The sequence below is a fragment of the Equus caballus genome, chromosome 1, assembly GCF_041296265.1.
Source record: "Equus caballus isolate H_3958 breed thoroughbred chromosome 1, TB-T2T, whole genome shotgun sequence".
NCBI classification, from domain to species: domain Eukaryota; kingdom Metazoa; phylum Chordata; class Mammalia; order Perissodactyla; family Equidae; genus Equus; species Equus caballus.
Genome location: NC_091684.1, coordinates 169,150,112 through 169,177,380, shown reverse-complemented (window position 1 = coordinate 169,177,380; position 27,269 = coordinate 169,150,112). Strand labels below are relative to the sequence as shown.

The 27,269-nt window shown below is 36.7% G+C and overlaps 1 protein-coding gene and 3 pseudogenes across 1 annotated transcript; 2 read left to right on the top strand and 2 right to left on the bottom strand.

The window, feature by feature from the left end:
• OR11G32P (olfactory receptor family 11 subfamily G member 32, pseudogene) lies at nucleotides 856-1,803 on the bottom strand (annotated as a pseudogene).
• Nucleotides 8,573-9,512, bottom strand: OR11H28P (olfactory receptor family 11 subfamily H member 28, pseudogene; annotated as a pseudogene).
• OR4N2FP (olfactory receptor family 4 subfamily N member 2F, pseudogene) lies at nucleotides 14,396-15,322 on the top strand (annotated as a pseudogene).
• OR4N2E (olfactory receptor family 4 subfamily N member 2E) lies at nucleotides 25,826-26,749 on the top strand. The gene has a single exon (NM_001391597.1). It carries the CDS (start codon nucleotides 25,826-25,828, stop codon nucleotides 26,747-26,749), a length of 924 nt encoding a protein of 307 aa, NP_001378526.1.
• Nucleotides 26,750-27,269: the final 520 nt, after the last annotated feature.

Below are 27,269 nucleotides of genomic sequence, written 5' to 3'. Positions count from 1 at the left end.
AGATCCTATTCAAGAATTAGGTTTCCCGAGAAGAAATTTTATGACAAGCTCACTCAAGGAAGAATCTCAAACCCCAAAGGGCCTACACATGGACAAAATTATTCTGAATAAGAAAGGGAAAGATGTTCTGGCCACTCTCTTGGGTGGCGGGAAGAAGATGATGAAGGAAGAGAAAGAGGCAGCACCAGGTATAGTATAAGAGATTGATTGGGTGTTCAGCAGAGTAACTCTTCCTCTGACTCTAACCCCAGCCTGTAGTCGGGTTAACAAACCTACACTAAGCTGGAATGAGTTTGGTTTTAGATAAAATATTGAAGGGGATGAGTGTCACATCCAGATTGATGTGATCAAAACAAGACAGCAGGTGGATTCAGGAGTGGGAGGAGAGAAGCATGCAGGAACATGTTTGTATGGTGTGTGTGTGTGTGTTTGTGGCGTGTGTTTGTGTTTGTGGCATGTGTGTGTGTAAGGAGGTAGTGGTGGGACTCTAGACATCTAATCACTATGAAACTGGGTATCAGAGACAAATGTGCCTAAATCTGCAAAAGATAGAACCTGAACAGTTGACATCTGGGTTATATATGGTTGTTTCTTCAAAAATGCCTGAGAATGTCTGGCATTTTCCTGTTTACATGTACTACACACAGGAATATTAATATAATAAAGCTTAGTACAAATCATTTATGCAAGTTCCTGTAAGATCTTATTTGCCATTTGCTTATTGAAATGCATCCTTAAAAATGTTCTAGGGAATATAGGAAACATATTTGTCTCTTACATTTACTTAAGGCCATTAACCGCCTGTAATTTTATACCACTGTATGTTCTACATATCTATGGATTCTAGTTCTTCAGAGGCTGTCTTTGACCCAATCTTATAATTTTAAACAGTTTTCTCAAGGCTTCCTTCATCTCCTTATTCTGGAGGTTATATATCAAGGGATTGAAAAATGGAGTCATCACAGAATAAAATAAAGTTAGAATTTTCTGAACTCTTGCTGGATTGCCTGCTGGGGGGCTAACATACATCACCATTATGGAACCAAAGAACAGGGACACCATGGCCAGATGGGAGTCACATGTGGAGAAAGCCTTCTGCTGGCCTTCTGCTGAGGGGACTGTCAACACAGCTCTGGTCATCAGGGTATAGGAGCTGATAATTAAGATGAAAGTGGAGAAAATTACGAAAGAGTTAAAGATGACACAGATGATCTCAGTGGCAGAGGCTGGCACACAGGACAATTTCATAAGGAGTCCTGGGTCACATAAAAGGTGATCAATAGTATTGGGGCCATAAAAAGGAAGCTGAGAGATGAGATAAATTGAGAGGAGAAAACAGAAGAAGCCACACACCCATCAGCAGGATCCCATTTTGATGCAGTGTGGAGCTGTCATGACAGTGGGGTAGTGCAGGGGCCTGCAGATTGCAAGGTACCTGTCAAAGGCTGTGGCAGACAAGAATAAGGTGTCAGTGTTGCCCATGGAGAAGAAGAAGTAAAACTGGAGGAGGCAGCCAGAGAAGGAGGTGGTGCTGGTCTCAGAGAGAAAATTGGTTAGCATCTTGAGGACAATAGAAGTGACATACCAGATCTCCAAGAATGAAAAATTGGCCAGCAAGATGTACATGGGGTTGTGGAGATGGAGGTCCCACCACACTGCACAGATAACGCGCAGGTTTCCGATTAGTGCCAGGACATAGATCACAAAGAGCGAGAAGAGGAGCACCTGAATCTCCCAGGTACAAGGGAATCCGAGAAGAGTGAATTCGCTCACAGTGTCAGTGATTATTCCCTCCTGGTCTTTTCATTTTTTTCCTCCTAAAACTGCAATAGTAAGAGACTATCATGTTATAGGTGACTCTAGAGAAGTTTTCTCATTAAGTTGTTCTCTGAGTTTCTTTACAATTCAATTAACAGCCTAGTTTTAGATTACTTAAAGATTTTTTGACATCATCATTAAATGGCACCTCCATTTACTCAGTTGCTCAGGCCGCAAACTTTGGCCACAGCTCATCACCCCTCTCAGTACCTACATCCAAACCATCAACAAATCCTGTAGGCCTCATCTTCCAAACACTCAGAATCGAACAATTATTAGAATTCCCAACAGCTTTCACCATGGCCAATGCTTCCATGAAATTCTCACTTAAACTTTTACAGAAGCCTCTTAAATTGCCTGTTTCCATTTTTATATGTTAGAGACTATTACCCACATAGTAGTCAGGCTGACTGTTTTTTGAAAATCTGATCATGTCATCTACTTGCTCTCAATCTTTTATTTTAAAGATTTTTTTTTTTCCTTTTTCTCCCCAAAGCCCCCCGGTACATAGTTGTATATTCTTCATTGTGGGTCCTTCTAGTTGTGGCATATGGGATGCTGCCCCAGCGTGACTTGATGAGCAGTGCCATGTCCATGCCCAGGATTCAAACCAACGAAACACTGGGCCGCCTGCAGCGGAGCGTGCGAACTTAACCACTCCGCTATGGGGCCAGCCCCATGCTCTCAATCTTTTAAACACACTTAAACTCCAAATTCCTTACCACAACTTATATGGGCAATGAAGTCTTCCTCCATGGCCTACCACGCCTCCCTCTACTGATGCCATTCCAGCTGAGCTGATAAGGTAGCCCTGCTTTATCCATAATTTCACTTTTATGGTTTTGATTATCTGTGATCAATCACCATCTGAAAATATTAAATGGAAAATTCCAGAAATAAACAACTTTTAAGTTTTAAACTGCACACCATTGTGAGTAGCATGATGAAATCTTATCCCATCTTGTTCTGTCCTGCCTGGGACATGAGTCTTCTCTTTTCCAGCAAATCCATGCAGTTTATGCTACCTGCCTTTTAATCACTTAGCAGCCCTCTCAGTTATCAGATTGACTGTTGGGGTTTAGCATTGCATGTGTTCAATAACACTTTATTTTACTTAACAAGGGCCGCATAGTGCAAGAGGAGTGATGCTGGCAATTCAGATATGCTAAAGAGAAGTCATAAAGTGCTTCTATAGGTAAAGAGGTGAAAGTTCTCAACTTAATAAGGAAAGGAAAAAAAATGTATGCCGAAGTTGCTAAGATCTACAGTAACTTTTATTATAGTATATTGTTGTGTCCTATTTTATTATCAGTTATTGTTGTTAATTTCTTACTGTGACTAATTTATAAATTAAACTTTATCCTAGGTATATATGTATAGAAAATACCATATTATATACAGGGTTTGATATTATCTGTGGTTTCAAGGTTCTTGGAACATATCCCCCAAGGATAAGGGGGGAACACTGTACTAGATTATGCCAAGTGTGGCCCGTATCAAAACCTGGAATGTCCCTCTCTTTCCCTCACCAATATTCACATGCCTTAATTTGTCACTTCATTTGGATTTCTGCTAAAAATCAGAGACTCAGAAAGGACTTCCGTAATTTAGTCAATCCTTGCAACTCTATTTCCCAATTCTGCCTCAGTTTTCTTCAAAGCACATATCATTACCTGGCATTGTACTATAAACTTAGTACATATTTTCTGTCTCAACTTCCTGAATAAGAGAGGAGGATGTTATTTTGATCACTGATATGTTCCCAGAATCTAGGACAGTGTCCAGTGTGTTATAGGTGCTCTTTAAATATTTGTTGTTTCAATGAATATGCCCTAATTATAACCAAATAGGAAACAATTGCTTGTAGTCAGGGAAAAAGTGAAAAAAACCCAAAGACTAGAATCTCCAGTTTGATAAAAACAGAAGCAAGACAGCAATGACTTTTTTGTTATGTTCTGTGACTGACATTTTTTTTACTATGTGGTAGTCAATGTGTTTTAATAGAAAAATGTTCTTCTCTTACTACCTGTTATTTTCTTCTGCCTCATATTCTGGGTCAGAAAATTTGGTACATATGACTTGAATAAATAATAAGGTATAGAATAAAATTTTAATTTCACAATTTGTATGGCCCATGTGGTTTTGTGGTTCAGCTAACATCTCAGTTTAAGTAAAATATTGCAATTTTTACTAAACATATTTACTTACATATTTATAAATAAAATACTTGTAACAACATTTATTTAGAACAGTTCTGATGCTGGAAACTGTGTTATAGAGTCAAGAATCTAACCAATTTCCTCTATGAGGAAGTTGTTCTAATTTACATTTTCTTATGAAGAAAATACAATACAGGGTTAGAGAAGAGAAAAAGAAGTAAAAAGGACATTACAGAGAGTGGCCCAATGTTGTAGTGGTTAAGTTTGAACACTCCGCTTCAGCAGCCCAGGGTTCACGGGTTTGGATCCCAGGCGCAGACCTACACACTGCTCATCATGTCACACTGTGGCAGCATTCCACATACAAAAATAGAGGAAGATTGGCAATAGATGTTAGCTAGGGCCAATCGTCCTCAAACTCGACCCCAAATTTGAAAAAAGTCATTACAGAGAAATCAACACTGCACTTTACCTGAAGCTGTGGTGTGAGAATTACAGAATCTGGTAGAGGGCAGACGTCCAAATTTAGGTTTCTCTCTCCTGGAGTATTCAGTCAGCCTCAGCTCCTTGTTCTCTCATCCCAGCAGAAGAAAGTGTGCAGCAAACCAGACACAGTGGTATTTGCCTCCAAGTTTCTCACAAGGCCTCTAAAAGGAGGTGAACGTTGGAAGGTAATATTATCAAGTATAGCGGTTATTTGAAGCCCACATGATGGCCATATTGCCTAAACAGCCTGAAAGGTGGTTACATCCCATTGTACAGGATGCTGTGGTCTTTCCTGATTTTAGAAGGACCATTTACACCCCTGTCTCCAAAAAAGAGTATATAGCAAACACATTCTGAGCTGTGGCTATTCTGTCCTGGACAGCCCATCTTGGGGGATGGTGATCCAGAGCACTCTGTGTGTGCGCTCAGGCCTTACCACTGAGATACGGTCCCCTGTACACTTTTTAATAAATGTGCCAACGTTTGTTTCTGCCCCTCCTGGATTACCCAATTTTTCCCAGTGGCCTCATATAGGGATAACAATGAGAAAGGTTGGGTCAGATCTAAGAACATCTTTTTTAAATTAAGGTCTAAATTGACCCAACCTCTAGCGGAAAAGGGAAATATGATGAAATCTGGATCTAAACTGAAGAATAAGTTGGCCTTAAGCCTTAGAACAGAATATACCTCAGAGTATATTGTGAGTTCAGTTCCATACCACTGCAATAAATTGAACATGGCAATAAAGTGAGTCACACAATTTTTTGGTTTCCCAGTGCATATAAAAGTTATGTTTACACTACACTGTAGTCTATTAAGTATGCGATGCCATTACATATATATAAAACAATGTACATACCTTAATTAAAAATACTTTATTGTTAATAAATGCTAACCATTATCTGAGCTTTCAGTGAGTGGTACTTTTTTTGCTAGTAGAGGATCTTGTCTCCATGTTGATGGCTGCTGACTGATTAGGGTAGTGGTTGTTGAAGGTTGGGGTTACTGAGGCAATTTCCTAAAATAAGATAACAATGATGTATCCTGCATCTATTGACTCTTCCTTTTATGAATGATGTCTCTGTAGCATGATATGCTGTTTAATAGCATTTTACTCACAGTGGAATTTGTTTCAAAATTGGAGTCAGTCTTCTTAAACCTTGCTGATGCTTTCCCAACTAAGTTTATTCAATATTCGAAATCCTTTCTTGTCATTTCAACAATCTTCACAGCATCTTCACCAGGAGTAGATTCCATCTCAAGAAATCACTTTCTTTGCTCATCCGTAAGAAGTAACTCCTCTTCCATTGAAGTTTTATCATGAGATTGCAGCAATTCAGTCACATCTTCAGGCTCTGCTTTCATTCTAGTTCTCTTTCTATTTTCACCACATTGGCACTCATGTTCTCTGCTGAAGTCTTGAACCTGTCAAAGTCATCCACGTAAGTTGGAATCAACTTCTTCCAAATTCCTGATAATCTTGATACTTTGATCTCCTCCCGTGAATCACAAATCATTTTAATGGCATCTAGAATAGTGAATCCTTTCCAGAAGGTTTTCAAGTTACTTTGCCCAGATGCATCAGAGGGATCACTATCTATGGCAGTCATAGCTTTATGAAATGTATTTCTTAAATATTAATACTTGAAACCTAAAATTACTTCTCAATCCTTGGACTGCAGAATGGATGTTGTGTTAGCAGTCATGAAAACAACATTAATCTCATTGTACATCTTCATCAGATTTCTTGGGTGACCAGGGGCATTGTCAATGAGCAGTAATATTTTGAAAGGAACTTTTTTCTGAGCAATAGGTCTCAATAGTGGGCTTAAAATACTTAGTAAATCATGTTGTAAATAGATGTGCTGTGATCCAGGCTTTGCTATTTCATTTATAGAGCACAGGCAGAGTAGGTTTAACATAATTCTTAAGGGCTCTAGTATTTTTAAAATGGTAAATAAGCATTGGCTTCAACTTAAAGTCACCAGCTGCATTAGCCCCTAACAAGAGAGTCAGCCTATCCTTTGAAGCTTTGAAGTCAAGCATTGACTTCTGCTCTCTAGCTATGAAAGTCCTAGATAGCATCTTCATCCAATATAAGGTCTTCTTGTATGACCAGAATCATCTTTATATATTTTATAGTAATGCAGCTATGTTGTCTCACAAAAGAGATGATACTGAATTTAGGAATGAAAATGTAAGAGCAAAGTGTTCAATGAAGCCAAAAGATATAAAGACAGAGATTAGTTAGTGCAAATAATTTACAAAACACTTCCAAGGCTTACTCCGTCTGTTTGCTTCTTTCCACAATTCTACATATTTACTAGCCCCAACAACAACAAAAAATAAGACAACTCTATCAAAAAATAGGCAGAGGATGTAAACAAACATTTTTCAAAGGAAGATATACAGATGTCCAACAGGCACATGAAAAGATGCTCAACATCACTAATCATTAGGGAAATGCAAATCAAGGCTACCATGAGATATCACCTTACACCAGTCAGAATTACTGTAATTACCAAGACCAAAAATAACAAGTGTTGGAGGGGATGTGGAGAAAAAGGAATGCTCATACACTGCCGGTGGGAATGAAAACTGGTGCAGCCACTATGGAAAACAGTATGGAGATTCCTCAAAAAACTGAAAATAGAAATACCATATGACCCAGCTATCCCACTACTTGGCATCTACCCAACAACTTGAAATCAACAATCCAAAGTAACATATGTACCCCTATGTTCATTGCAGCAGTATTCACAATAGCCAATACATGGAAACAATCCAAGTGCCTATTGACCGATGATTGGATAAAGAAGATGTGGTATATATATACAATGGAATACTACTCAGCTATAAAAAAGACAAAATCATCCCATTTGAAACAACATGGAAGGACCTGGAGGGCATTACGTTAAGTGAAATAAGCCAGACTGAGAAAGACAAACACCAGATGATTTTACTTATATGCAGAATACAAACAAACACATGGACAAAGGAAACAGTTCAGTGGTTACGAGGGGAAGTGAGGTGGAGTGTGGGCACAGGGTGTGAAGTGAAGCACTTGTGTGGTGACAGACAAGAAATAATGTATAACTGAAATTTCACAATGATGTAAGCTATTATGAATCTCAATTTAAAAAAAAGAGAAAAAAAGGACAAATTAGGGCTATTATTAAAAAAACAAAAAAAGTAAAAAGCAATTATTCCTCCCTCAAATAAAATAATTGTGTTATAATGATTGAATTCTGGATGCATTTCTTCTTTAAAATTTTCCTTAATATTATTTTAACCTTGTTTCAGCGACAAATAACAATCATCTGTCATTTTTTTTGTATACTTAAGTAATTTATCCCTAAGTACATCATTTATTTCTGCAATTTTAGGAAGAGATGCTCAATTGTCTAAAGTGCAATTAATTGATTAAGTTTTGATGATACTTCATTTAGGTAAAAATACTAGTACTCAGAATACTATATTTCTAAATATTTTGATTGGTGTTTTTATATATGGAATTAAAATCTGCCTTTTAAGGGCTTAGAAAGGGGTAATATGTAAAAAAACAAACAACTTATGTCTGGATATCATTAAGCTAGCATATTATTATTGTCCCATAGAAATTTTGGATAATTATTTCTAAGGGTTTATTCACCAGGAGTGATCATATCACCAAAACAACAAAGTCAAATACGAAAAGAACAGCAATCAGAAAACAATGTATTTCCTTCTTTTATTTACAACCAACCTATTAAATGAACAAAATAACATAATTATAATTTTATTGATCCCAGGACTATTAATCTAAATTATCAAATAGAATACAGAAATTTTTATCACAGAAGAATCACATGAATTATCCAGAAAACCCCCAAATGTGTATATTCCTTGGTTAATATACAGTCTAAGTGCCAAAAAGGAGCCAAACAATTCCATTTATCTATATAATCTGGCTACTTTATGATTATAGGTGGCCCATAGATGCTTAATTTCATAGGCTGATATAGTCAGTATCATTAGACCCGTATTTGAAGATTTGGATAGCTATGTAATTCTGATTGTTGTTTGTTAGACTATAAGGACCTCGTAATGGAGGGATAATCTAGTATGTCTTAGATTATATTGAAACTCCCCAGAACTTTCCTTAAGGCTGCCTTTAGCTCCTTATTTCAGAGTTTATAGGTGAAGGGATTGAAGAGTAGGGTCACCATAGCATAGAACAAAGTTGTGAATTTCTGTATCCCAGCAGAATGTCAAAATCCTAGGCTCACATACATGACCATCAGAGAGCCATAGAACAGTGATACCACAGTGAAATGAAACCCACAGACAGAAGGCGTATGTCTCCCAGTGGCTAAAGGCATATGCAATGCAACTAACAGAAGGAGACTATAGGAGCCAAGGATGAAGAGGAAGTTACCAAAGATAGCTAGTGAGCTTAGAGTGTAGCAAAGCAGTTGGATTGTTGAAACAGAGGCACACACCAGTCCAGATAGTGGTCCTGGGTTACATACAGTATAGTCAATAGTGTTTGAACCACAGAAGGGCATCTGAGAGAACAATGGGGATCAGGAACCACAGAAATCCACATACCCAGCAGGTAATGACCAGTTTGGTACAGAGAGGCACAGTCATGCTGTTAGGATAGCGCAAGGAACAGCAGATAGCAAGGTGCCAATCAAAGGTAATGGCGACAAAAAAGAAGCAGTCAGATGTTCCCAAAGAGAAAAAGAAATAAACTTGGAGGAAACATCCAGCAAAAGAGATGATCTTTTTCTCTGAAAGGAAGTTGAGCAACATCTTGGGGACTGTAGAAGAGACATACCAGATCTCTAGAAAGGAGAAATTCCCTAGGAATATGTACATGGGGATATGGAATCATTAGTCACGCCATAGAGCACAAACAATGGCCCCATTCCCTGTTATGGTCAGAGCACATATTGTGGTGAAGAGTGAGAAGAGGAGGATCTGAATCTTCCACTCACAGGAAAATCCTAGGAGTAGAAATTCTTTTACAAAAGCAAAGCTGGAATCTGCTTCAGAGATATTCATTGGGTCAGCATGATTAGATATGAGAGAAAAGATCAAGAAGTGTCAATATTTAAGTTAATTGACTGAAATACGTCAGAAGGACATGTGGTTTCCCAATTAATATGAAACAAGTATTTGATTTCATTGATTAGTGTCCCTTGCATTTTTACCTGAGGCATTTGAGGTCTACATAGTATGACTAAAGCACCCAGTTTGGAATGAATGCTCTTACCTTATAGTGTAAAATGATTGAGGGCATCAGGAATCTATGCCCTAGCAACACTGGTCTATGGGCCACAGACTGCTTGAGGAATGCCTAAAATCAGACTCCTCACGTGAAAGACTAAGGAGGAAAAAGATTATTTAGACCTTTATTACCTCTTAATCGCACTCTTGCAGTCCTTAGAAAGTCCTAAAACATAACCTTGATCTTATTATTTGCCTGCTCATCAGCCATCAACGGTTTCATTATTCAAAAATTCGCAAGTTCTCCATAAATCAGTTTCAAATTACTTTTCCTGTCTTGTTTTTCCCTACTCCCTTTTACAGATAAATTGGACAACATATCATTCTCTGAATAGCTTTTTTCCCCCTGTATTTATTTCTTTATGTCATTTTCTGTATTTGGAGCCTCCTTGCCTCCATCTACACCTGCAAAACTCCATCTAGCCTTCAAGATATAGTTCAAATGACATTTTTCCATAATTCTTTCCCTTATTCCCCTAAGCAAAGCAATTTTTCCATCTCTGAATTTTTATTTAGCCTTCTTTGTATATTTCTTCTGATACTTATCTCAAGATGCTTTATGTTACACTTATTTGTGTACTTATCTTTTCTCCTCTCTCAGATTGTAAGGTCTGTAAAAGCAGAGAACAAATATTATTCAACTTTGATTTAGTGACGATGGTAAAGATATATTGCATTGATTAGTCTTTATTAAATGTTTGTTGAATAAATGACATTCTTCTTTCTTATTATATGAGTTTTGTTATTTGTAAAATCAACACGTGGTACTCAAAGGAAAAAAATACCACCCCAAGGTGCATGATAATATTATACTATATTTACAGATACTAAAGGAACTCAGAGGAAGGGAAGGATTTATGTAGGTTAAAACTCATTAAGAGAGACTTTTTTTAACGCTATTTGAAGAGCTGGCTTGAACTGTGATGTGGAATAGTGTTACTCAAACTGTGGTCAGTGGACCAAGGCAGTTCTCAAATTGTTGTTACCAGTCCGTGACAAACAGAGAAATTCAGAGCAAACATTTAAAAACATTTATAGAGGCTAGTTTTATGTTTGTTGAATATAATACTATTTTAAATATTTATGTTTTTATATTTAATTTTCCAGTTATGAATTTTTATTTTACAAAACTCTTAGCTGCAATAAATTGGAAAGGAAAAGAGCTAGTCCTTCACTTCAGTTAGTTTCAGAAGCACTGATTTAGAGAACAAGCAGAATTTATACTCAATGAGCAGGACAATCTCAGAGAAACTGTGTGTGGGGAACTTGGGTGGAAAGAGTGGTTAGGCTCTAATGTGCATCTTTGGGGCTGGTAGGAGAGGGGAGGAAGAGGACAGGAGTGGGTGGGAAGAAAACTTTAGGAAAAGGAAGCTACTTTGGTTGAACTAGAGAATGAAAGGTTCTTCACGTATTCTAGATGGTAAGCCCTTGTTAGATATATGATTTGCACATATTTTCTCCAGTTCTGTGGGTTGCATTTTCACTCTGTTGGTGGTGTCTTTTGATGTGCCAGTTTTTAATTTTGATAAAATCTGACCTATCGTTTCCTTCTTTCGTTGCCTGTGCTTTTGGTATCACACCCAAGAAATCATTGCCCAATCCAATGTCATGAAGATTTTCCCCTAAGTATTGTTCTGAGAGCTTTATAGTTTAGCTCTTATATTTAGATCTTTGATCTATTTTTAATTAATTTCTTTTATATGGTGTAAGGCAAGGGTCTTACTTCATTCTTCTGCATGTGGATATCCAGTTTTTCCACTACCATTAGTTGTAAAGACTGTCCTTTCCTCCATTTAGTAGTCTTGGCACCCTCGCTAGAAATCATTTGACCCTATACGTGAGGGTTTATTTCTGTGCTTTCTGGTCTAATTCATTGCTCTATATGTCTGACTTTATGCCAGTACCACACTGTTTTGATTACTGTAGCTTTCTAATACATTTTGAAATCAGGAAGTGTGAAGTCTCCAAATTTATCCTCTCTTTCCTAAGAAGGATTATGCAAAGAAGTCTTAGGGAGCATCATTTATTTCCTCTTTGTCTATCTCTTTGTCATCAGAAATATGTTTTATCTAATGTATTTGCCATTTCCTTTCTTCATATATTAATGATCTCCTGTCAGTTATACTACTTTTCTCTTTTTGAATTGCAGTGTAAAATACAAAATAACCTCCCTTCGCTTTCTACTCACTCAGACCTAATAAACATGCTTGCCATTTCATTATCTCTGACACTGATGGAATGTTGATTTTAAAACCCAGAAATGACACAGTTTCTCTTTAACTGATATACACTTGAGTATTTGTACCTAATAGATCTTTAGCTTAATTCTCTGATTATATGTTATTGGCATTCTAATAATTCCCATTGAAAGTGTTCTGTAGCTTTGTTAGCCTTCAAATTCCCAAAGTACATCATCCTCTTTGTATCACAAATTAGTTGTGTATTTCCAAATGTAAGAGTCTCCTCTGTGAGAAGAGGTATTTAAGAACAAAGGCAGGAATAGCCATAATTGTCCATTCCATGAGGAGTTGACGTCTGCTGTGCGAGAGTAGTGTTGGATTGCTAGAGAGGTGAAAGTGTTCGTCATTCTTCATATTTATAAGGAACTGCAAGAAAGCATAAATGGAAACATATTACAACTCTTCAGGTGGGACATCGGCTGTGTCAGAATGCAATGGTCAGAATTGTAGTAGAAATAGACTAATATTGGAGGACTACATGTGAGAATACAGCAGCACTTTTTATCTATTCTCAATAATATGGCTGTAGTGCCTCCTGATATTTAGAATTACTTATTGGGGATATATAAAACCTTTATTAAAATAGCAATTGTCTTGGGATGTTAATACTTGGTCTTAAATGTACACATCATATATTAACTGAAATAAGTGAGGGATGTTAGATAGTAAAGAATCCCATGTGCTAAAGAGTCCTTAGAAGACCAGAAGTACGAGATAGGAAATAAAACACAAGGCACAGTCGAAGAGCCTGCAACACTTAACCTTAGAGGCACAAAGCTTTCTTTTATGTCTAAGATGGCCTCAGTGTTTGAAAGAGTGTGAAATAACCAACCGTATGAGTCTGTAAGATGCACACTACTTAGGAATATGTAGAGAGGGATTCCTGACTGACTTTTCTAACAGCAGGTTTTATGCACAGAAGGAAGGATAAACATTGAAGCCAATGAATGCCTAAGTAAAGAAGGAAAGGAAGGAAGGAAGAAAGAGAAAGAAAGAAAGAAAAGATGAAGGGGACAGAAAAGCTAATTTGGATGGTGCCATTTGTTAATTATTACCCTTCAATTTTGCTTAGGAAATAATGTGTGTGTTTTTGGTATGTGTATGCATGCACACATTTGTACAAACATATGTTTGTGATATAAAGGACCTCTTTCATAATTCCTAATTTTGACTATACATGGAGACATCTGTTATTAATTAATCTGTTTGGGTTGAGATATACAAAAAGCAGACATTTTGATGTTTTGAATAGATGTTTCACTGTAAGTATTTCCTTTGGTTTCTTGATTTGGGACTTTATTGTTTTCCTCTTCCTTCTTTCTCTCTCTTCTCTTTTTTCTGTTTCCCCTTACAGTTAACCTTAGTGGGTCCTTCTTTCCCTCCTCTCTGCAGTCCATATTCCACAGCACTATTTAAAAAGAAATTTGCCATGTAGTTGAAAGCCTGCAAAATATAGTTTTATATCACACTGTAGTATTTTGCTCTAGTTCGACTCTTCAAGCTTTTTAAATTTTTCATCGGCAAATAAACCATTTTGAGCATGCACAAGAAACATATATTTTGTTTGTATATCTTATACTAAGTTATACCATGATTCTATAGAAACTATGAAACTTTCAAAAATAGAATTTCAAGGAATGGAATATAATAATATATGTGTAGGAATTGTACCAGTATTGTTTTCATACCAATAAATTATAATGTCCATTGAGTGAGCACATTCCCAATTTGGAGACCATTGTACCCATAAGCAGCAGATCTTAATTTCTCCAGAATGGCCAGGATTCTTTTTATTTATATCAGGTTGATGGGTTGATATTGTATAGAGAAAAAGGAAATATTTTAAGTAAACACAGCCTTTTTTTTTAACTTTTTAGGTCAGCATTTCTAAGGCATAATTTACATATAGTAAATGTACCAATTTCTATGCAGTTTAATGGTCCAATACATTTTGACAAATAAATGGACACTTGTAACCATTACATCCAAGATATGGAACATTTCTATCATCTTAAAGGGACCTGTCATTTCTCTTTGCTGTTAATCCCTACATCACCCCCTTTCAAATAAAAACCTGAAGAACTTGATAACTGTGGTTAAGTTTTTTCTGAATCAGAAAATTTTCATATGCCTCTTGCATATCATAAACAAATCCAGGGCAGGGACATTCCAGAGTGCCACATGAGAAAACAGTTAAGTAGAAGCACAGGACTGAGGCAGGAGAAGAGTGTGGCTCCAAGACCAGTGTTGACAGATAGGAAGGTAGAAGAATAAAGGGTAAAGATTTCTTAGACAGCGGGAAAGTGATGGCATAACATACATGTGGCAAACTCTGCTTTCAGTTTGAGAAGAACTATGATCTAGATGGAAGAGATGGAAACAAAATCTCTACTGCTTGATGTTTCATAGGCAGAGGAGATGGAGATAGAAAACAGCACAGTAGTGACAGAATTCATCCTTCTTGGTCTGGCCCAGTCTCAAAATATTCAATTCATGGTCTTTGTGCTGATCTTAATTTTCTACCTCATCATCCTCCCTGGAAATTTCCTCATCATCCTCACCATCAGATTAGACCCTGGCCTCACAGCCCCCCTCTACTTCTTTCTGGGCAACTTGGCCTTCCTGGATGCATCCTACTCCTTCATTGTGGCTCCCAGGATGCTGGTGGACTTCCTCTCTGAAAAGAAAGCAATCTCCTACAGAGGCTGCATCACTCAGCTCTTTTTCTTGCACTTCCTTGGAGGAGGAGAGGGATTACTCCTTGCTGTGATGGCCTTTGACCGCTACATGGCCATCTGTCGGCCTTTACACTATTCCACTGTCATGAACCCTAGAGCCTGCTATGCCTTGATATTGGCTCTGTGGCTTGGAGGCTTTGTCCACTCCATTATCCAGGTGGCCTTCATCCTCCGCTTGCCCTTCTGTGGCCCAAACCAACTGGATAATTTCTTCTGTGATGTGCCTCAGATCATCAAGCTGGCTTGCACAGACACTTTTGTGGTGGAGCTCCTGATGGTCTTCAACAGCGGCCTGCTAACACTCCTGTGCTTCCTGGGGCTTTTGTCCTCCTACGTGGTCATACTCTGCCATGTACGTGGGTCTGCTTCTGAAGGGAAGAACAAGGCCATGTCCACCTGTACCACTCATGTCATTATTATACTTCTCATGTTTGGACCTGCCATCTTCATCTACACTCGCCCCTTCCAGGCCTTACCAGCTGACAAGGTGGTTTCCTTTTTCCACACAGTGATCTTTCCGTTGATGAATCCTGTGATTTATACCCTTCGCAACCAAGAAGTGAAATCTTCCATGAGGAGGCTATTGAGTCAGCATGTGGTCTGCTGAATGGATTTTATAATATGTCAAGAAGGGGGAATTCCAGCTGTGAATCATTCATTTATTCAACACATATTGTTTTTCATTTAATGCTTCCCTCCCTTTTGTCAGGTACTATTGTAGGCAATGGGGGAGAGTTCTGAGTAACAAGAGAATAAACTTGGTATATTTAAAGAATATAAAAAGAAACAGCAGAGCTGTTCAAGTATAATGAGTAAGTGCGAAAGATCTAGGGGTTAAATTATATGTGACAGTAAGGGTCAAATTACTAGGTCTTTCATGCTGAGATAAGAAGTTTTATTCTATTCTAATTGAGGTAAGAATTCCTCTTAACATTTTAAGCCAGAGAGTAACTCATCCATAATTGTTTCTTCTATAGTTTAGAACAACATCATCAAGATTCTGGGCAGAGATCAATAAGGCAGTCACCGTTATTAAGAGTCAAATGTGATGCTGCAGACCTGTTTTGAAAGGTTGGCAGCAGATGTTAGCTCAGGGCGAATCTTTCCCAGTAAACAAACAAAAAAAAAGAGAGTGAAATCTTTGGTAGATTTCACCAGGCGAGCCATCTGCGTCTGATGTTTTCTTAGGGGGACGATTTTCAAGTACAAATTAAATTTCTTTAATAAATACACAGCTATTCAAGTTATCTAATTCTTCTTGAATTAGCTTTGGTAGCTAATAACTTTAGAATTTTGTAGATTCAATCTAGCTAATCAAATTTATTGGCATGAAATAGCTCATAAAATTCCCTTAATATTCTTTTAATTTCTGTAATATCTGTAATGATTGCCCCCACCCCAATTCCTGATGTTGACAATTTGTGTAATCTCTCTCTTTTTTTTCTTGACTAATTTGGCTAATGTTTTATGAATTTTATTGTTCTTTACAAAGAGTTAGCTTTTGGTTTCATTTATTTTTCTCTATTTTTTTTTAATTTCATGTATTTCTTCTCTTATCTATATTATTCATTCCTTCTTTGGATTTAATTTTCTGTTCTTTTTCTAAGGTGGAACATTAGATTATTAATTCAACCTCTTTCTTATAAACTCTTTAAATATATTCTGTTGATGGGACAAATTTCCTTCAAAGCACTGCTTTATCTACATCTCACATATTTTTATATGTTGCATTCTCATTTCAATTCAATTAAAATATATTCTGATTTCTACTGTGACTTTCTTACTCATGGGTTAATTAGAATGTGATTTCCTCCTGCATATTTGGGAATTAAAATATATTCTGATTTCTACTGTGACTTTCTTACTCATGGGTTAATTAGAATGTGATTTCCTCCTGCATATTTGGGAATTAGCCTCATACATTTCTAGTTTAATTCTCTTGTGGTCCAAGAACATATTTGATATGACCTCAAGTTTTTTGAAAAATGTGTTGAAATTTGTCTTATATCCCAGAGTAAAATCTAACATATTAGACTTGCCATGTTGAATGTCAAAATAAGTTTTAAATTTTAAGTGTAAGAGTATACTTTTGAAAAATGAAGCTAGTCTGATTATGTCCTGTAGATATATGTATAGGACATATCAGCAAGATGTTAAGAAGTTATAAATTTTATTGAGTTAGCTAGATATAGTCTTTACATATAGTATAAAACAGCAGTCTCATGGGTATTTCCTGAATTTCCTTTTGCTGAATTGTAACCTTAAATATGATCACTGTAAGGAATTACTCTGTTTTTCCTATCTTGTCTCTTACTATTTCTCCACGTCCATAGGCTTTGATTCTCTGATGCCTTTTTGCACATTCTGCTCTCTCCTTTCACCACTTTATATGAACATTTCAGTCATGACTCAGCCATAACACTCCTTCCTTCTTGAAATATTCCCCGTGCCCCAGTACAGGGTTCACTTCTCTTTGCTTTGGTGATGCTCTAAGCATAGTTCTTTTATAAAACATCTCACTGTTATTTTAATCATGTGTATCTGTATTGTTCACAATGTTCTGCCTTATTTGAAGTAGAATTTGTGTTATTAATTTTTGTATTTCATGTCTTAGCACAATGACTTGTTCTGGTTGATTCTCAATAATGTTTGGTAAGAAATGAATGAGTGAATGAATACATTATTCTTTCTGCCATAGAAAGCAGAATAGGAAAATTCGAAATGAGACAATATAGAGTTTTACCTAATGTGATTATGTGAATAACAATAATAATTTAAAAAACTGACTTTGTGGTAGAAAGGAATTAAGAAGTAACATACAGAATAGGAAAAAGGTCAGAGAATGTATATAGCATTTTGAAATGTAGTTTTCCACATTTTTCAACATGTGTAAAGTTTTTTGTTTGTTTAAATATAAGGCCTTATTATATATGCTTTTTTAACTAGCTCTTTTAAAAATATTCTAGAACATATATTATGTAAGTATACACACACATATATATATACTTAAGTATTTTATATATATAATATTTTTAATGCCTGCGAAGCATGGAGTTGTATGCTGTTAAAATTTATTGGAATAATCTAATTTTGGATGTTTATCACATTTGTTTATTAATACAAAGAAAAGAATGTATAATCATATTTGCTTATATATGCAAATATTTTGGGGAAGATACACAAAGAATAACATCTGTTTCTCATTGTGAAGTTTGTGTGGAAGAAATATAGATGAGGGACAGAGATGGGGAGGAATTTTCTATCTTTATAAATATTTTCATTCTCTTGGTACCTTGGCCTCTTTTCGGAACCTCAACACACCAGATTTTTCTTTTTGAGGGCTTCTTTGGAATGGCTTTTTTAGACATTCAGAACTCTCTTTAATGGAACCGTCTCAGAAATACTCTCCTGACCACCCCTTCTAAAACATCAATCTCTTTCTAGAGCTCTTTCCAATTCATACCCTGTTACGTTTCGTCTAACACTCATTACTGTTTTCTTTCCCGCTTATTTGTTTATTGTCTATCTCCCTGCATTAGAATGCAAAATTCCAAAGAACAGGGACATTGTTTCTCTTGTCCATACTGCATTGCTGATACAATACTGCCTGTGGTAGACACCCAATAAGTGACTGTTGAATTGAGTTCAAAATCTAAGAGAGTGCCAAAAACTCAGTAATAGAGATAAACAATATCTTAATACTTTAAACCATCAAAAATACCCCATGTACAGGTGAGAAAACAGTCTAAGAAACGTTGTCTTATTTTCCACAAGCCACAGAACATTTATAGATTAGAATCAGCACTGTATCCTTAGCTTTTCACTTTCTTTCTAGTAATCTTTCCACTGTAATAGTTCATTTTTGTGTATATACTTCTTGCTCAGTAAGTTGGCTATGTATTATCTTGGGTCAACCTGAGGATAGAACTCTTGAAAATTTTTGTTTGTTTGTTTTTTCTTATGTTCTAAATCTATTCAAGATGATAAAGCTTTCCAAGCTGGGTTAAAAAGCCTCTGTTATGAGAACAGTTTTGATCTTCAGATTAATTTTATTGTACCAATGGGATGAACATTAAAAAGTTAAGGAAGCCCCAGATTATGTTTATAATTATGGAAAAATATAACGTATTTAAGTCTCAGGACTCTAACCTACTCCAAGATGAGCTGTTATTCTACCTAGGTGTGTATCTAACTCCATATATTTTCCTTTTCTTTGTCCTTTTTCCTCTATATAGACCTGTTTATCACTCAGTTTCTTTGTGTAGCTACATGGATTTGTGGAATGTGTATGCCTGTGGGCCAGTTTCTATCTCTTCACTTTAAAAAATATAGAGAGAATTATATAATTTCCTTTCTATTTATGTTTCCACTAGTCTTTCTTTCCCGTTTTCTTGTTTTTTTTTTTTTCTTTTTGAGGAAGATTAGCCCTGAGCTAACTACTGCCAATCCTCCTCTTTTTGCTGGGACTGGCCCTGAGCTAACATCCATGCCCATCTTCCTCTACTTTATATGTGGGACGCCTACCACAGCATGGCTTTTGCCAAGTGGTACCATGTCCTCACCTGGGATTGGAAACAGGGAACCCCGAGCTGCCAAAGTGGAACGTGTGAACTTAACAGCTGTGCCACTGGGCCAGCCCCTCTGTTTTCTTGTTTTATATTTTGATCATTCTAACTTTCTCTGTACTTCTTTTCCCTCTCCTTTCTTCTTTCTTCTTGTTTTCTGCTTCTCACACTGTGTCTTTGTCTGAGATGAAAATATATTAGAACAAATGCATATTTGATTACGAATTGTATTTAGTTCACAAGAATGTATGTTCATTATTTCAGTTATAAAGCAACTCATCTCAGATTCCCATTTGAAGCAAAACAACAAAAACCACAACTAGATACAAAAACCAAAATTGTTACATTTAATTGCTCTTATCCTTAATTTTTCATTTTATTAACCTTTAATGGAAAAACAAAAATTCTTCATCTTTGTTTTAGCTAAGCAGAGTAAAAGTGAGCAAACAACAAATTCTGAGATCATGATACATCTTTTTGTTTCCTATTTGGGATGTCACTTTTCCTCAAGGAAATGGTCTATCCTACACCAAACAGTTCTTTTCTCTAAGAAGAATTATACCTTCAAAATTTTCACGAGCATTACGTATATTCTCTCTGCTTATGTCTTCATCAACAACAATATGCTGACTCCTACATACTCATCACTGACTTGGCCTCATTACTTGGTTTCAGGGCCAGTGGATGGTGAAGCTAGAAAGAGGTGAGTAAGGGACTTGTCTTGAGCCCAAAATTTAAGGGAGTGACAAAAAAAGTAATAGAGATAAAAAATATTTTAATCAATATTTAAAAAAAGAAATTAATTCAAAAAGCCCACGATGAGAAGATGAATACTGAATTTTAAATAAAGACAGAATCAGTCATAGTGTCATGCTGAGTCATATCAGAACCTGAGGCAAAAGGGAAAATCTGCAATGTTGATGTCTTTATTTAAAAAAATTGATATTCTGTTCATAATTTTCACATTTACTTTGATTTTCAAAGTGTTATTTATCTTGCTGACTGACATTTTTAGTCTCTTGGTAAATTTTGTGACTGAGGCAAGTACCTCAGTAGACTCCCCCTCATCCTTGCCTTGCTGGCTTTCTTTATATGTATATATATGCCAATAATCTTTTTTCACTTATTTATATTTTTTCTACTTTTGAATTTTATTATAAGATGTAAATTAACTTCTTTTCACCTTCTATTTACTTTTTTTTAAAAAATTGGCACCTGAGCTAACATCTGTTGCCAATCCTTTTTTTCTTCTTTTCTTTTTCCCCAAAGCCCCCCAAGTATGTAGTTGTTTATTCTAGTTGTACACCCTTCTGGTTGTGCTATGTGACATGCCACCTCAGCATGGCCTGATGAGCGGTGCCCTGTCTGCATCCAGGATCCAAACTGGTAAAACCCGGGGCTGCCCAAGCGGAACGCACAAACTTAACCACTGGACCATGGGGCCAGCTCCTGTATTTACTTTTGACCTAATAAATATGCTTCCAAATGGGATTCTATTATCTCATTCACTGATAGGATTTTAATGTTAGAATTCAGAATTAACCCAGTGTGGCATGATGTGACACATTTTAAAATATTTATTCCTTACAAAGTTCTGGTATTTACCCTTGCCTAATTTAGTTGGCATTCTAATAACTCCCTTTGGAAATATTCAGTAGGGTTGTAGTGATCTCAAATCTCCAAAGCACTTTCTTCATTGCATCATAAAGACTTAGAGGAGGTTTCAAAAGCTAACCTTCCCTATGTGAGAACAATTATTTATGAACAATGACAAGAAGGGTCAGTTAATGTTTATCAGGAGAATGGCTACTTTGTGAGAACTACATAAAACCCCTGGAGACTCCAATTTCCTGGGTGGGGGATGGGAGGTATTCATACTTACAAGAAACAAGAAAGAGAAGACAATAGAAAAAATATCGCAACTATTCTACTGGGTCTTCTGCTGCCTTGGAATACAATGGAATAAAGGTCAGTGTTTCAGTAGGAATAGCCAGAGGCTAAGATCTAAATTCAGCAGCGTGGCATTTTCTACCGTCTCCTTCAATAGATCTCCATCTGCTGGTGACTCTTAAAACTATTTTAATGGTGCACTAAAACTTTCATTCTAGTATTATAATTAAATGAAATTATCAGTAGACTTCAGAGAGTTGGCATCTAGTGTTAAAACCAAGGAGCATACAAATGACTGATACCTTTATGTTTTTGTTTTTTGGTGAGGAAGGTTGGCCCTGAGCTAACATCTGTTGCCAATCTTGCTCTTTTTGTTTGAGGAAGATTGTCCCTGAGCCAATCTTCCTTTATTTTTTGTATGTGGCATGCTGCTACAGCATGGCTTGAGGAGCAGTGTATAGGTCCGTGCTGGGGATGCGAACCTGTGAACCCCAGGCTGCCAAAGCAGAGTGCATGAGCTTAACCAATACTCCTCTGGGCTGGCCCCCTTATATGTTTTATTTTCCTTACAAAGTACAGATGAAAGGGGGGACGATGCAGAAAGTGTAAGCTAAGATCTCCAGAGAAAATTTTAACAGATTTTATGATTTTGCAGAAGATTAGCCCAGATTTCCTAATTTCCATACTCAACATATTTGAAAGTGTCCTCTGTTGCTTACGGTTTTGTTATTCATCAACATAGGACTTTGACAGAGAGAGAGTTGTGAAACTGAGAAAACTTTGATATACAAACAACTGACTGCATTGGCAATTTTGCGTGAGGTATTTACCGCGCCTCCACAATTTCTTCTCTCTATTAATCACTCAGATTTATGCAGCTCCATCACCCAGGGTTTACCCTCAAGCATTGACAAAGGATTTAGTGGCAATGTGAACACTCAATAGAGCTACCTCTTAACATCTAAATATGTTCATGGTTAGCTTTGGTTTAGACACACTTGAATGAGTTACTTATTATTACCATCATCACTTCATTTGATACTCATATCACCTCTGTCAAACAGAAAAAGTCAGCATATTAGTCTATTTTATAGATGAAAACTCAGCCTTCTGAAAGCTAAGTGACCTTCCCAGGGTCATACATTTATTGAATTGCTGAGGCAAGGCATTGGAGTCAGATAAAATGATTCCAAACCAAGGATATTTCTGCATTATGACATTGCCTAAAAACCTAGGATTTGAAGGGAATTCAGAAGTAATTTACCTGAAAAATCACATTTTATTGATGAGGGAATTTCCTGGTGGCAGACCTATACTTTCGTGTAGTGTGTTCTATATATCCATCATCAGCATCAGTATCAATTAAATATTTGATCGTGTTTTTCAACCTGATCAACATTTTTCAGAACATGAAAAACTTGTTAATTTATATTTAAATAATTTATAAGCTTCAATCAATATATTGAGAGATATTTCACTCAAATTTCTGGAAACTTTATTAAATATATTCATTTCCTTAGAATGATAATAGTGTGATCTACTTTTCTTAACAAAAGGTAAATTATCTCATTTTATCAGGTTCACTTACATGCAGAAAAAACATAAGAGGAAATGAGAAGTAATTAGTGAGTGGTTCAGATTTGTAAATTGCAAGAGAGATGCTATTCAAGAGAAAAAGGTACTGATGAGTAAATTATATATTTTTACTTTGTAGACCAAATGTTTAAAATGGAAGACAGTGGGAAGCATATACATTGCTCAATCTTGCTTGAAAGGAAACAACAGTGAGGTTTTTTTGTTTTTGTTTTTAGATATAATGGCAAAACAGGCATGGGATATAATGGAGCTGCTGTGAACATAAGACAAGTAGACAGTGAAAAAATATCAGAGTGGAAGAACACGAATAAATGAGAGGGAGAAAGATGAGAAAGAGATTTTAAAAAGAGCAAGATGCAAAGAAAGCAAAGTAAATAGGGAAAGAATATTAGGGGAAAATGAGAAAATAAATCAACAAGGGAAAAGAAACCACAGTCAAACTTAGAAAATAAATTAGAAAAATAAAGGCTTAGTGATGAATGAAAGGGGAGAGAAGGAGAAATGAGGGAAAATAAGGAAGGAATCATGAGGAAATGTTTCAAAGAGATGGGGAAATCAACCCCTTGGGTCTCTAATCACCTGGCACCAGGAGCTGATCTGACCACAGTTTCCACTCCAGGCTGCACAGTGTTCCCTCTAGATATTTGAGTCTCCACCCTTCTCCCTCACTTTCCCTACTCCTCTACTGTACCATCATTTCCAAAGTCAGGTGACTCTCTGAATTAGCTGAAGTGGCAAAGAAGATTAGAGACATAGTGATGAAGATTTAGATTTCTGTTTCAGCCTCTTCTGATAATACTTTCCTGCTAATGTTCCCACTAATTTGGCCAAAATAGAATATTTTGTCCTGAAGAGGTTGTAATTTGTAGATTTTTTTCCCCAGAAATTTATTTTATTTTATCGAGAGAAATGCTCATACATAGTCTCTGGATATAAGCCAACCACCATCTCAGAATCACAGGTACAGGAAATACACAGATGAGAATGGGACATGGGAAGAAAATGGATCAACTATGTCAGTTAGTGTGGAATCCCATCTGTTAGGCAATAGTGAGAAAACAGAGATGAAAGATAAGAAATAGCCAGGGGAGGAGCCTATAACCCTCAATCACAAAGACCTTCAGAAATCCTCTGATGTCTTAGAGATATTGTTACACACTAACACATCATGAAATAATCCACTCTGATTGAGCTTGTGGGACACAGAAAAGCTAAGAGTAAGTAGAAGGGGGATCTTGACTTATATCCCTGAGTGTGTTTTTATAGGCAGATGATGGAATGAATGCTGAGATAAATGGCTGCCTCAGTGGAGAAAAGTTAAGAAGTGAGAGAGAAGCTTATTTGGAGAGCCTACGAAGTATTTTTTTCTATTAAAAATTTGTGTAGTTTCCATTTTGCCTGTGTGTGTGTGTGTGTGTGTGTGTGGTGTTTGTATGCGTATATATATTGATATGTTTAAGAATGACTTTCATAAATTCCAACTGTGGCTGCTAGTAACACATGGGAACGCGTATATTCACCACTCTATTCAGCTCTAAAGATATTTAAAGCTGATATTTTTAATGTTTCCTAAAATTCCTAAAAGTATGTTTTAATGTTTCTTAATAATGAACAGTATGGGCTGTTTTTGTGTATATTTTTCTCTCTTTTAGTTCTCTTCTCTACTTTCTTTCCCTCACCTTTCTCTTTCCCTGACTTTCTTTTCTAAATACTGACTCACTAGCATTTTCTGTCAAAGATTTTCCCTTCTCTTTGTAGTCAAATAGTATGGTGAAAATTGGTATATATCACATTGTATTTTTCTATAGATTAGCAATTTTCAAACTTTACAAATGTTTCCTAGCCATAACAAAGCATTTTTGAGCAGCTAACTTAAATATATGCACATTTTAAGTGCATGTATACTATTCAACTAACACATATTATAAATATTAAAAAGCAGCATTTTTAGTTATTCAAGCACACAAAAAGGAGCATCCATTGATTAAAGCTGTGCTAATAATTTCTTTATGGGTTTAAATAGTATACAACTGCATTCTTCTACTACTGGTCAATCAGAACAAAAAGGAAACTCATTCTAAACTTAAGGAATATAACCACAGCAGCCTTAGTTTTCTTCTTTGAAAGGAATGAATTAGAGTATAAGATCTTTATTGTTACTTCCACCTCTTCTATGCTATGATTTCATGAGTTAATTGATTTTAAAAAATTTTATACAGGCAGATTTTTTATTGCAGCATATTGTTTCTTGAAAGACTCTCCCTTGGGTGTCAAAATAGGATCTGAGAAATATGAAGATTGAGAGTATATAATAAATAATTGAGATTCAGATAGTGTTGATTAAGCTGCATGAACAAGATATGGAATGGCTTCATAAGTGGTACTTAATCAAGGATACAGCTAAGAAAGACTACCTCTAAGTTAGGTGAAAAGTACAGTTATTGTTTGGATCCCAGTGACTAGTTTAGAGTCAGGGTGATACAAGGACACCAGACCAGAGGAGGGTAATCAGAGAATTAATAATAGAATACAGAGAGTAAGGCAGAGATATAGCAGGTAGGAACTGGGAATTCCAAAGAAACTGAAGAAAGGAAATACTTAGTAAAATTTTTGACTTGGTGGAGGAGGAGAAAAGGGGTGTATATCTAAGAAAAGAGCTAAACCTCAAGCACAGTACAACCACAATAAGGCAGAGATTTGATAATTGGAGTTAGATTGAATCTCAATCAGGAAAATTCTCCTATGACTCAAGAAGGTACGAATCCCAAGGTGTGGGATGCCAGACTCTTAAAGTGGAAAGTAGTCCTATAGGAGCACGTGGTTGAATGGGGGATATGAGTGTGGCTTTGAGAACAATATTTTTGTTTGTTTGCTTGTTTGCTTTAAATCTACAAGAGGGAAAGTTTTAGAGTTTACTTAGGATACTGGAAAGAGTTGAGATGTTGTTTTAGCTGAAGTGGTGGATATGTCAAACATTTTTAGCTGGAGAACAACTAGGGTCTAGGCGGAAGAAATAGTAATAATGATAAACTCTGCTTCTTCATGTGCTGCAGGCAGAGATGGAGAGTGAGAACAGTACAGTGGTGGCAGAATTCATCCTCCTTGGTCTGACCCAGTCTCGAGATATGCAGCTCCTGGTCTTTGTGCTCGTTTTAATTTTCTACCTCATCATCCTCCCTGGAAATTTCCTCATCATCCTCACCATCAGATTAGACCCTGGCCTCACAGCTCCCCTCTACTTCTTTCTGGGCAACTTGGCCTTCCTGGATGCATCCTACTCCTTCATTGTGGCTCCCAGGATGCTGGTGGACTTCCTCTCTGAAAAGAAAGTAATCTCCTACAGAGGCTGCATCACTCAGCTCTTTTTCTTGCACTTCCTTGGAGGGGGAGAGGAGTTACTCCTTGTTGTGATGGCCTTTGACCGCTACATGGCTATCTGTCGGCCTTTACGCTATTCCACTGTCATGAACCCTAGAGCCTGCTATGTCTTGATATTGGCTCAGTGGCTTGGAGGCTTTGTCCACTCCATTATCCAGGTGGCCCTCATCCTCCACTTGCCCTTCTGTGGCCCAAACCAACTGGATAATTTCTTCTGTGATGTGCCTCAGGTCATCAAGCTGGCCTGCACAGACACTTTTGTGGTGGAGCTCCTGATGGTCTTCAACAGTGGTCTGCTCACACTCCTGTGCTTCCTGGGGCTTCTGGCCTCCTATGCGGTCATCCTCTGTCATGTACATGGATCCTCCTCCAAGGGGAAGAGCAAGGCCATGTCCACATGCACTACTCATATCATCATTATATTTCTGATGTTTGGACCTGCCGTCTTCATCTACACTCGCCCCTTCAGGGCCTTCCCAGCTGACAAGGTGGTTTCTCTCTTTCACACAGTGATCTTTCCTTTGTTGAATCCTGTCATCTATACCCTTCGCAACCAGGAAGTGAAAGCTTCCGTGAGGAGGTTGTTTAATCAGCACATAACCTAACTGAAGGGAAACAAAAATAAGAAAATCAAGAGTCGAGAATTTCATCAGAAATTAACTTATTTGTTTCCAAATACTGCATTTATTGAGTATCTTCCACTAGTTAGAACTATTATAGACACCGGGAAAAAGAGTTATTAATAAAACAAGTAAAGTCACTGATCTTTTGGAATCTAGTGGGAATAGACAGCCATTATGATAGAAAATAAACAGCATGGTTTCAAGGAGAGATATTGTCCTGAAGATACCAAAAAGAAAAGCAAAATAGATAGATAGATGATAGAGAGTGTGGGGTGGAGGTAATCAGTTTACTTTCAATCTTCAAGCAGGGTCTTATTCAGAAGGTGACATTTTATCTGATATCTAGATAAACTGAAAGAGTTAACCATGCAAACATCTGAAAGCAGAGCATTCTAAGCAGAGGGAAGACATATTGCAAAAACCTGAAGATGGTAATGAACTTGGAATATTTGAAGAACACAGCAAAGTTCAAATTAATTGAAGTATATTGACCGAATGTGAA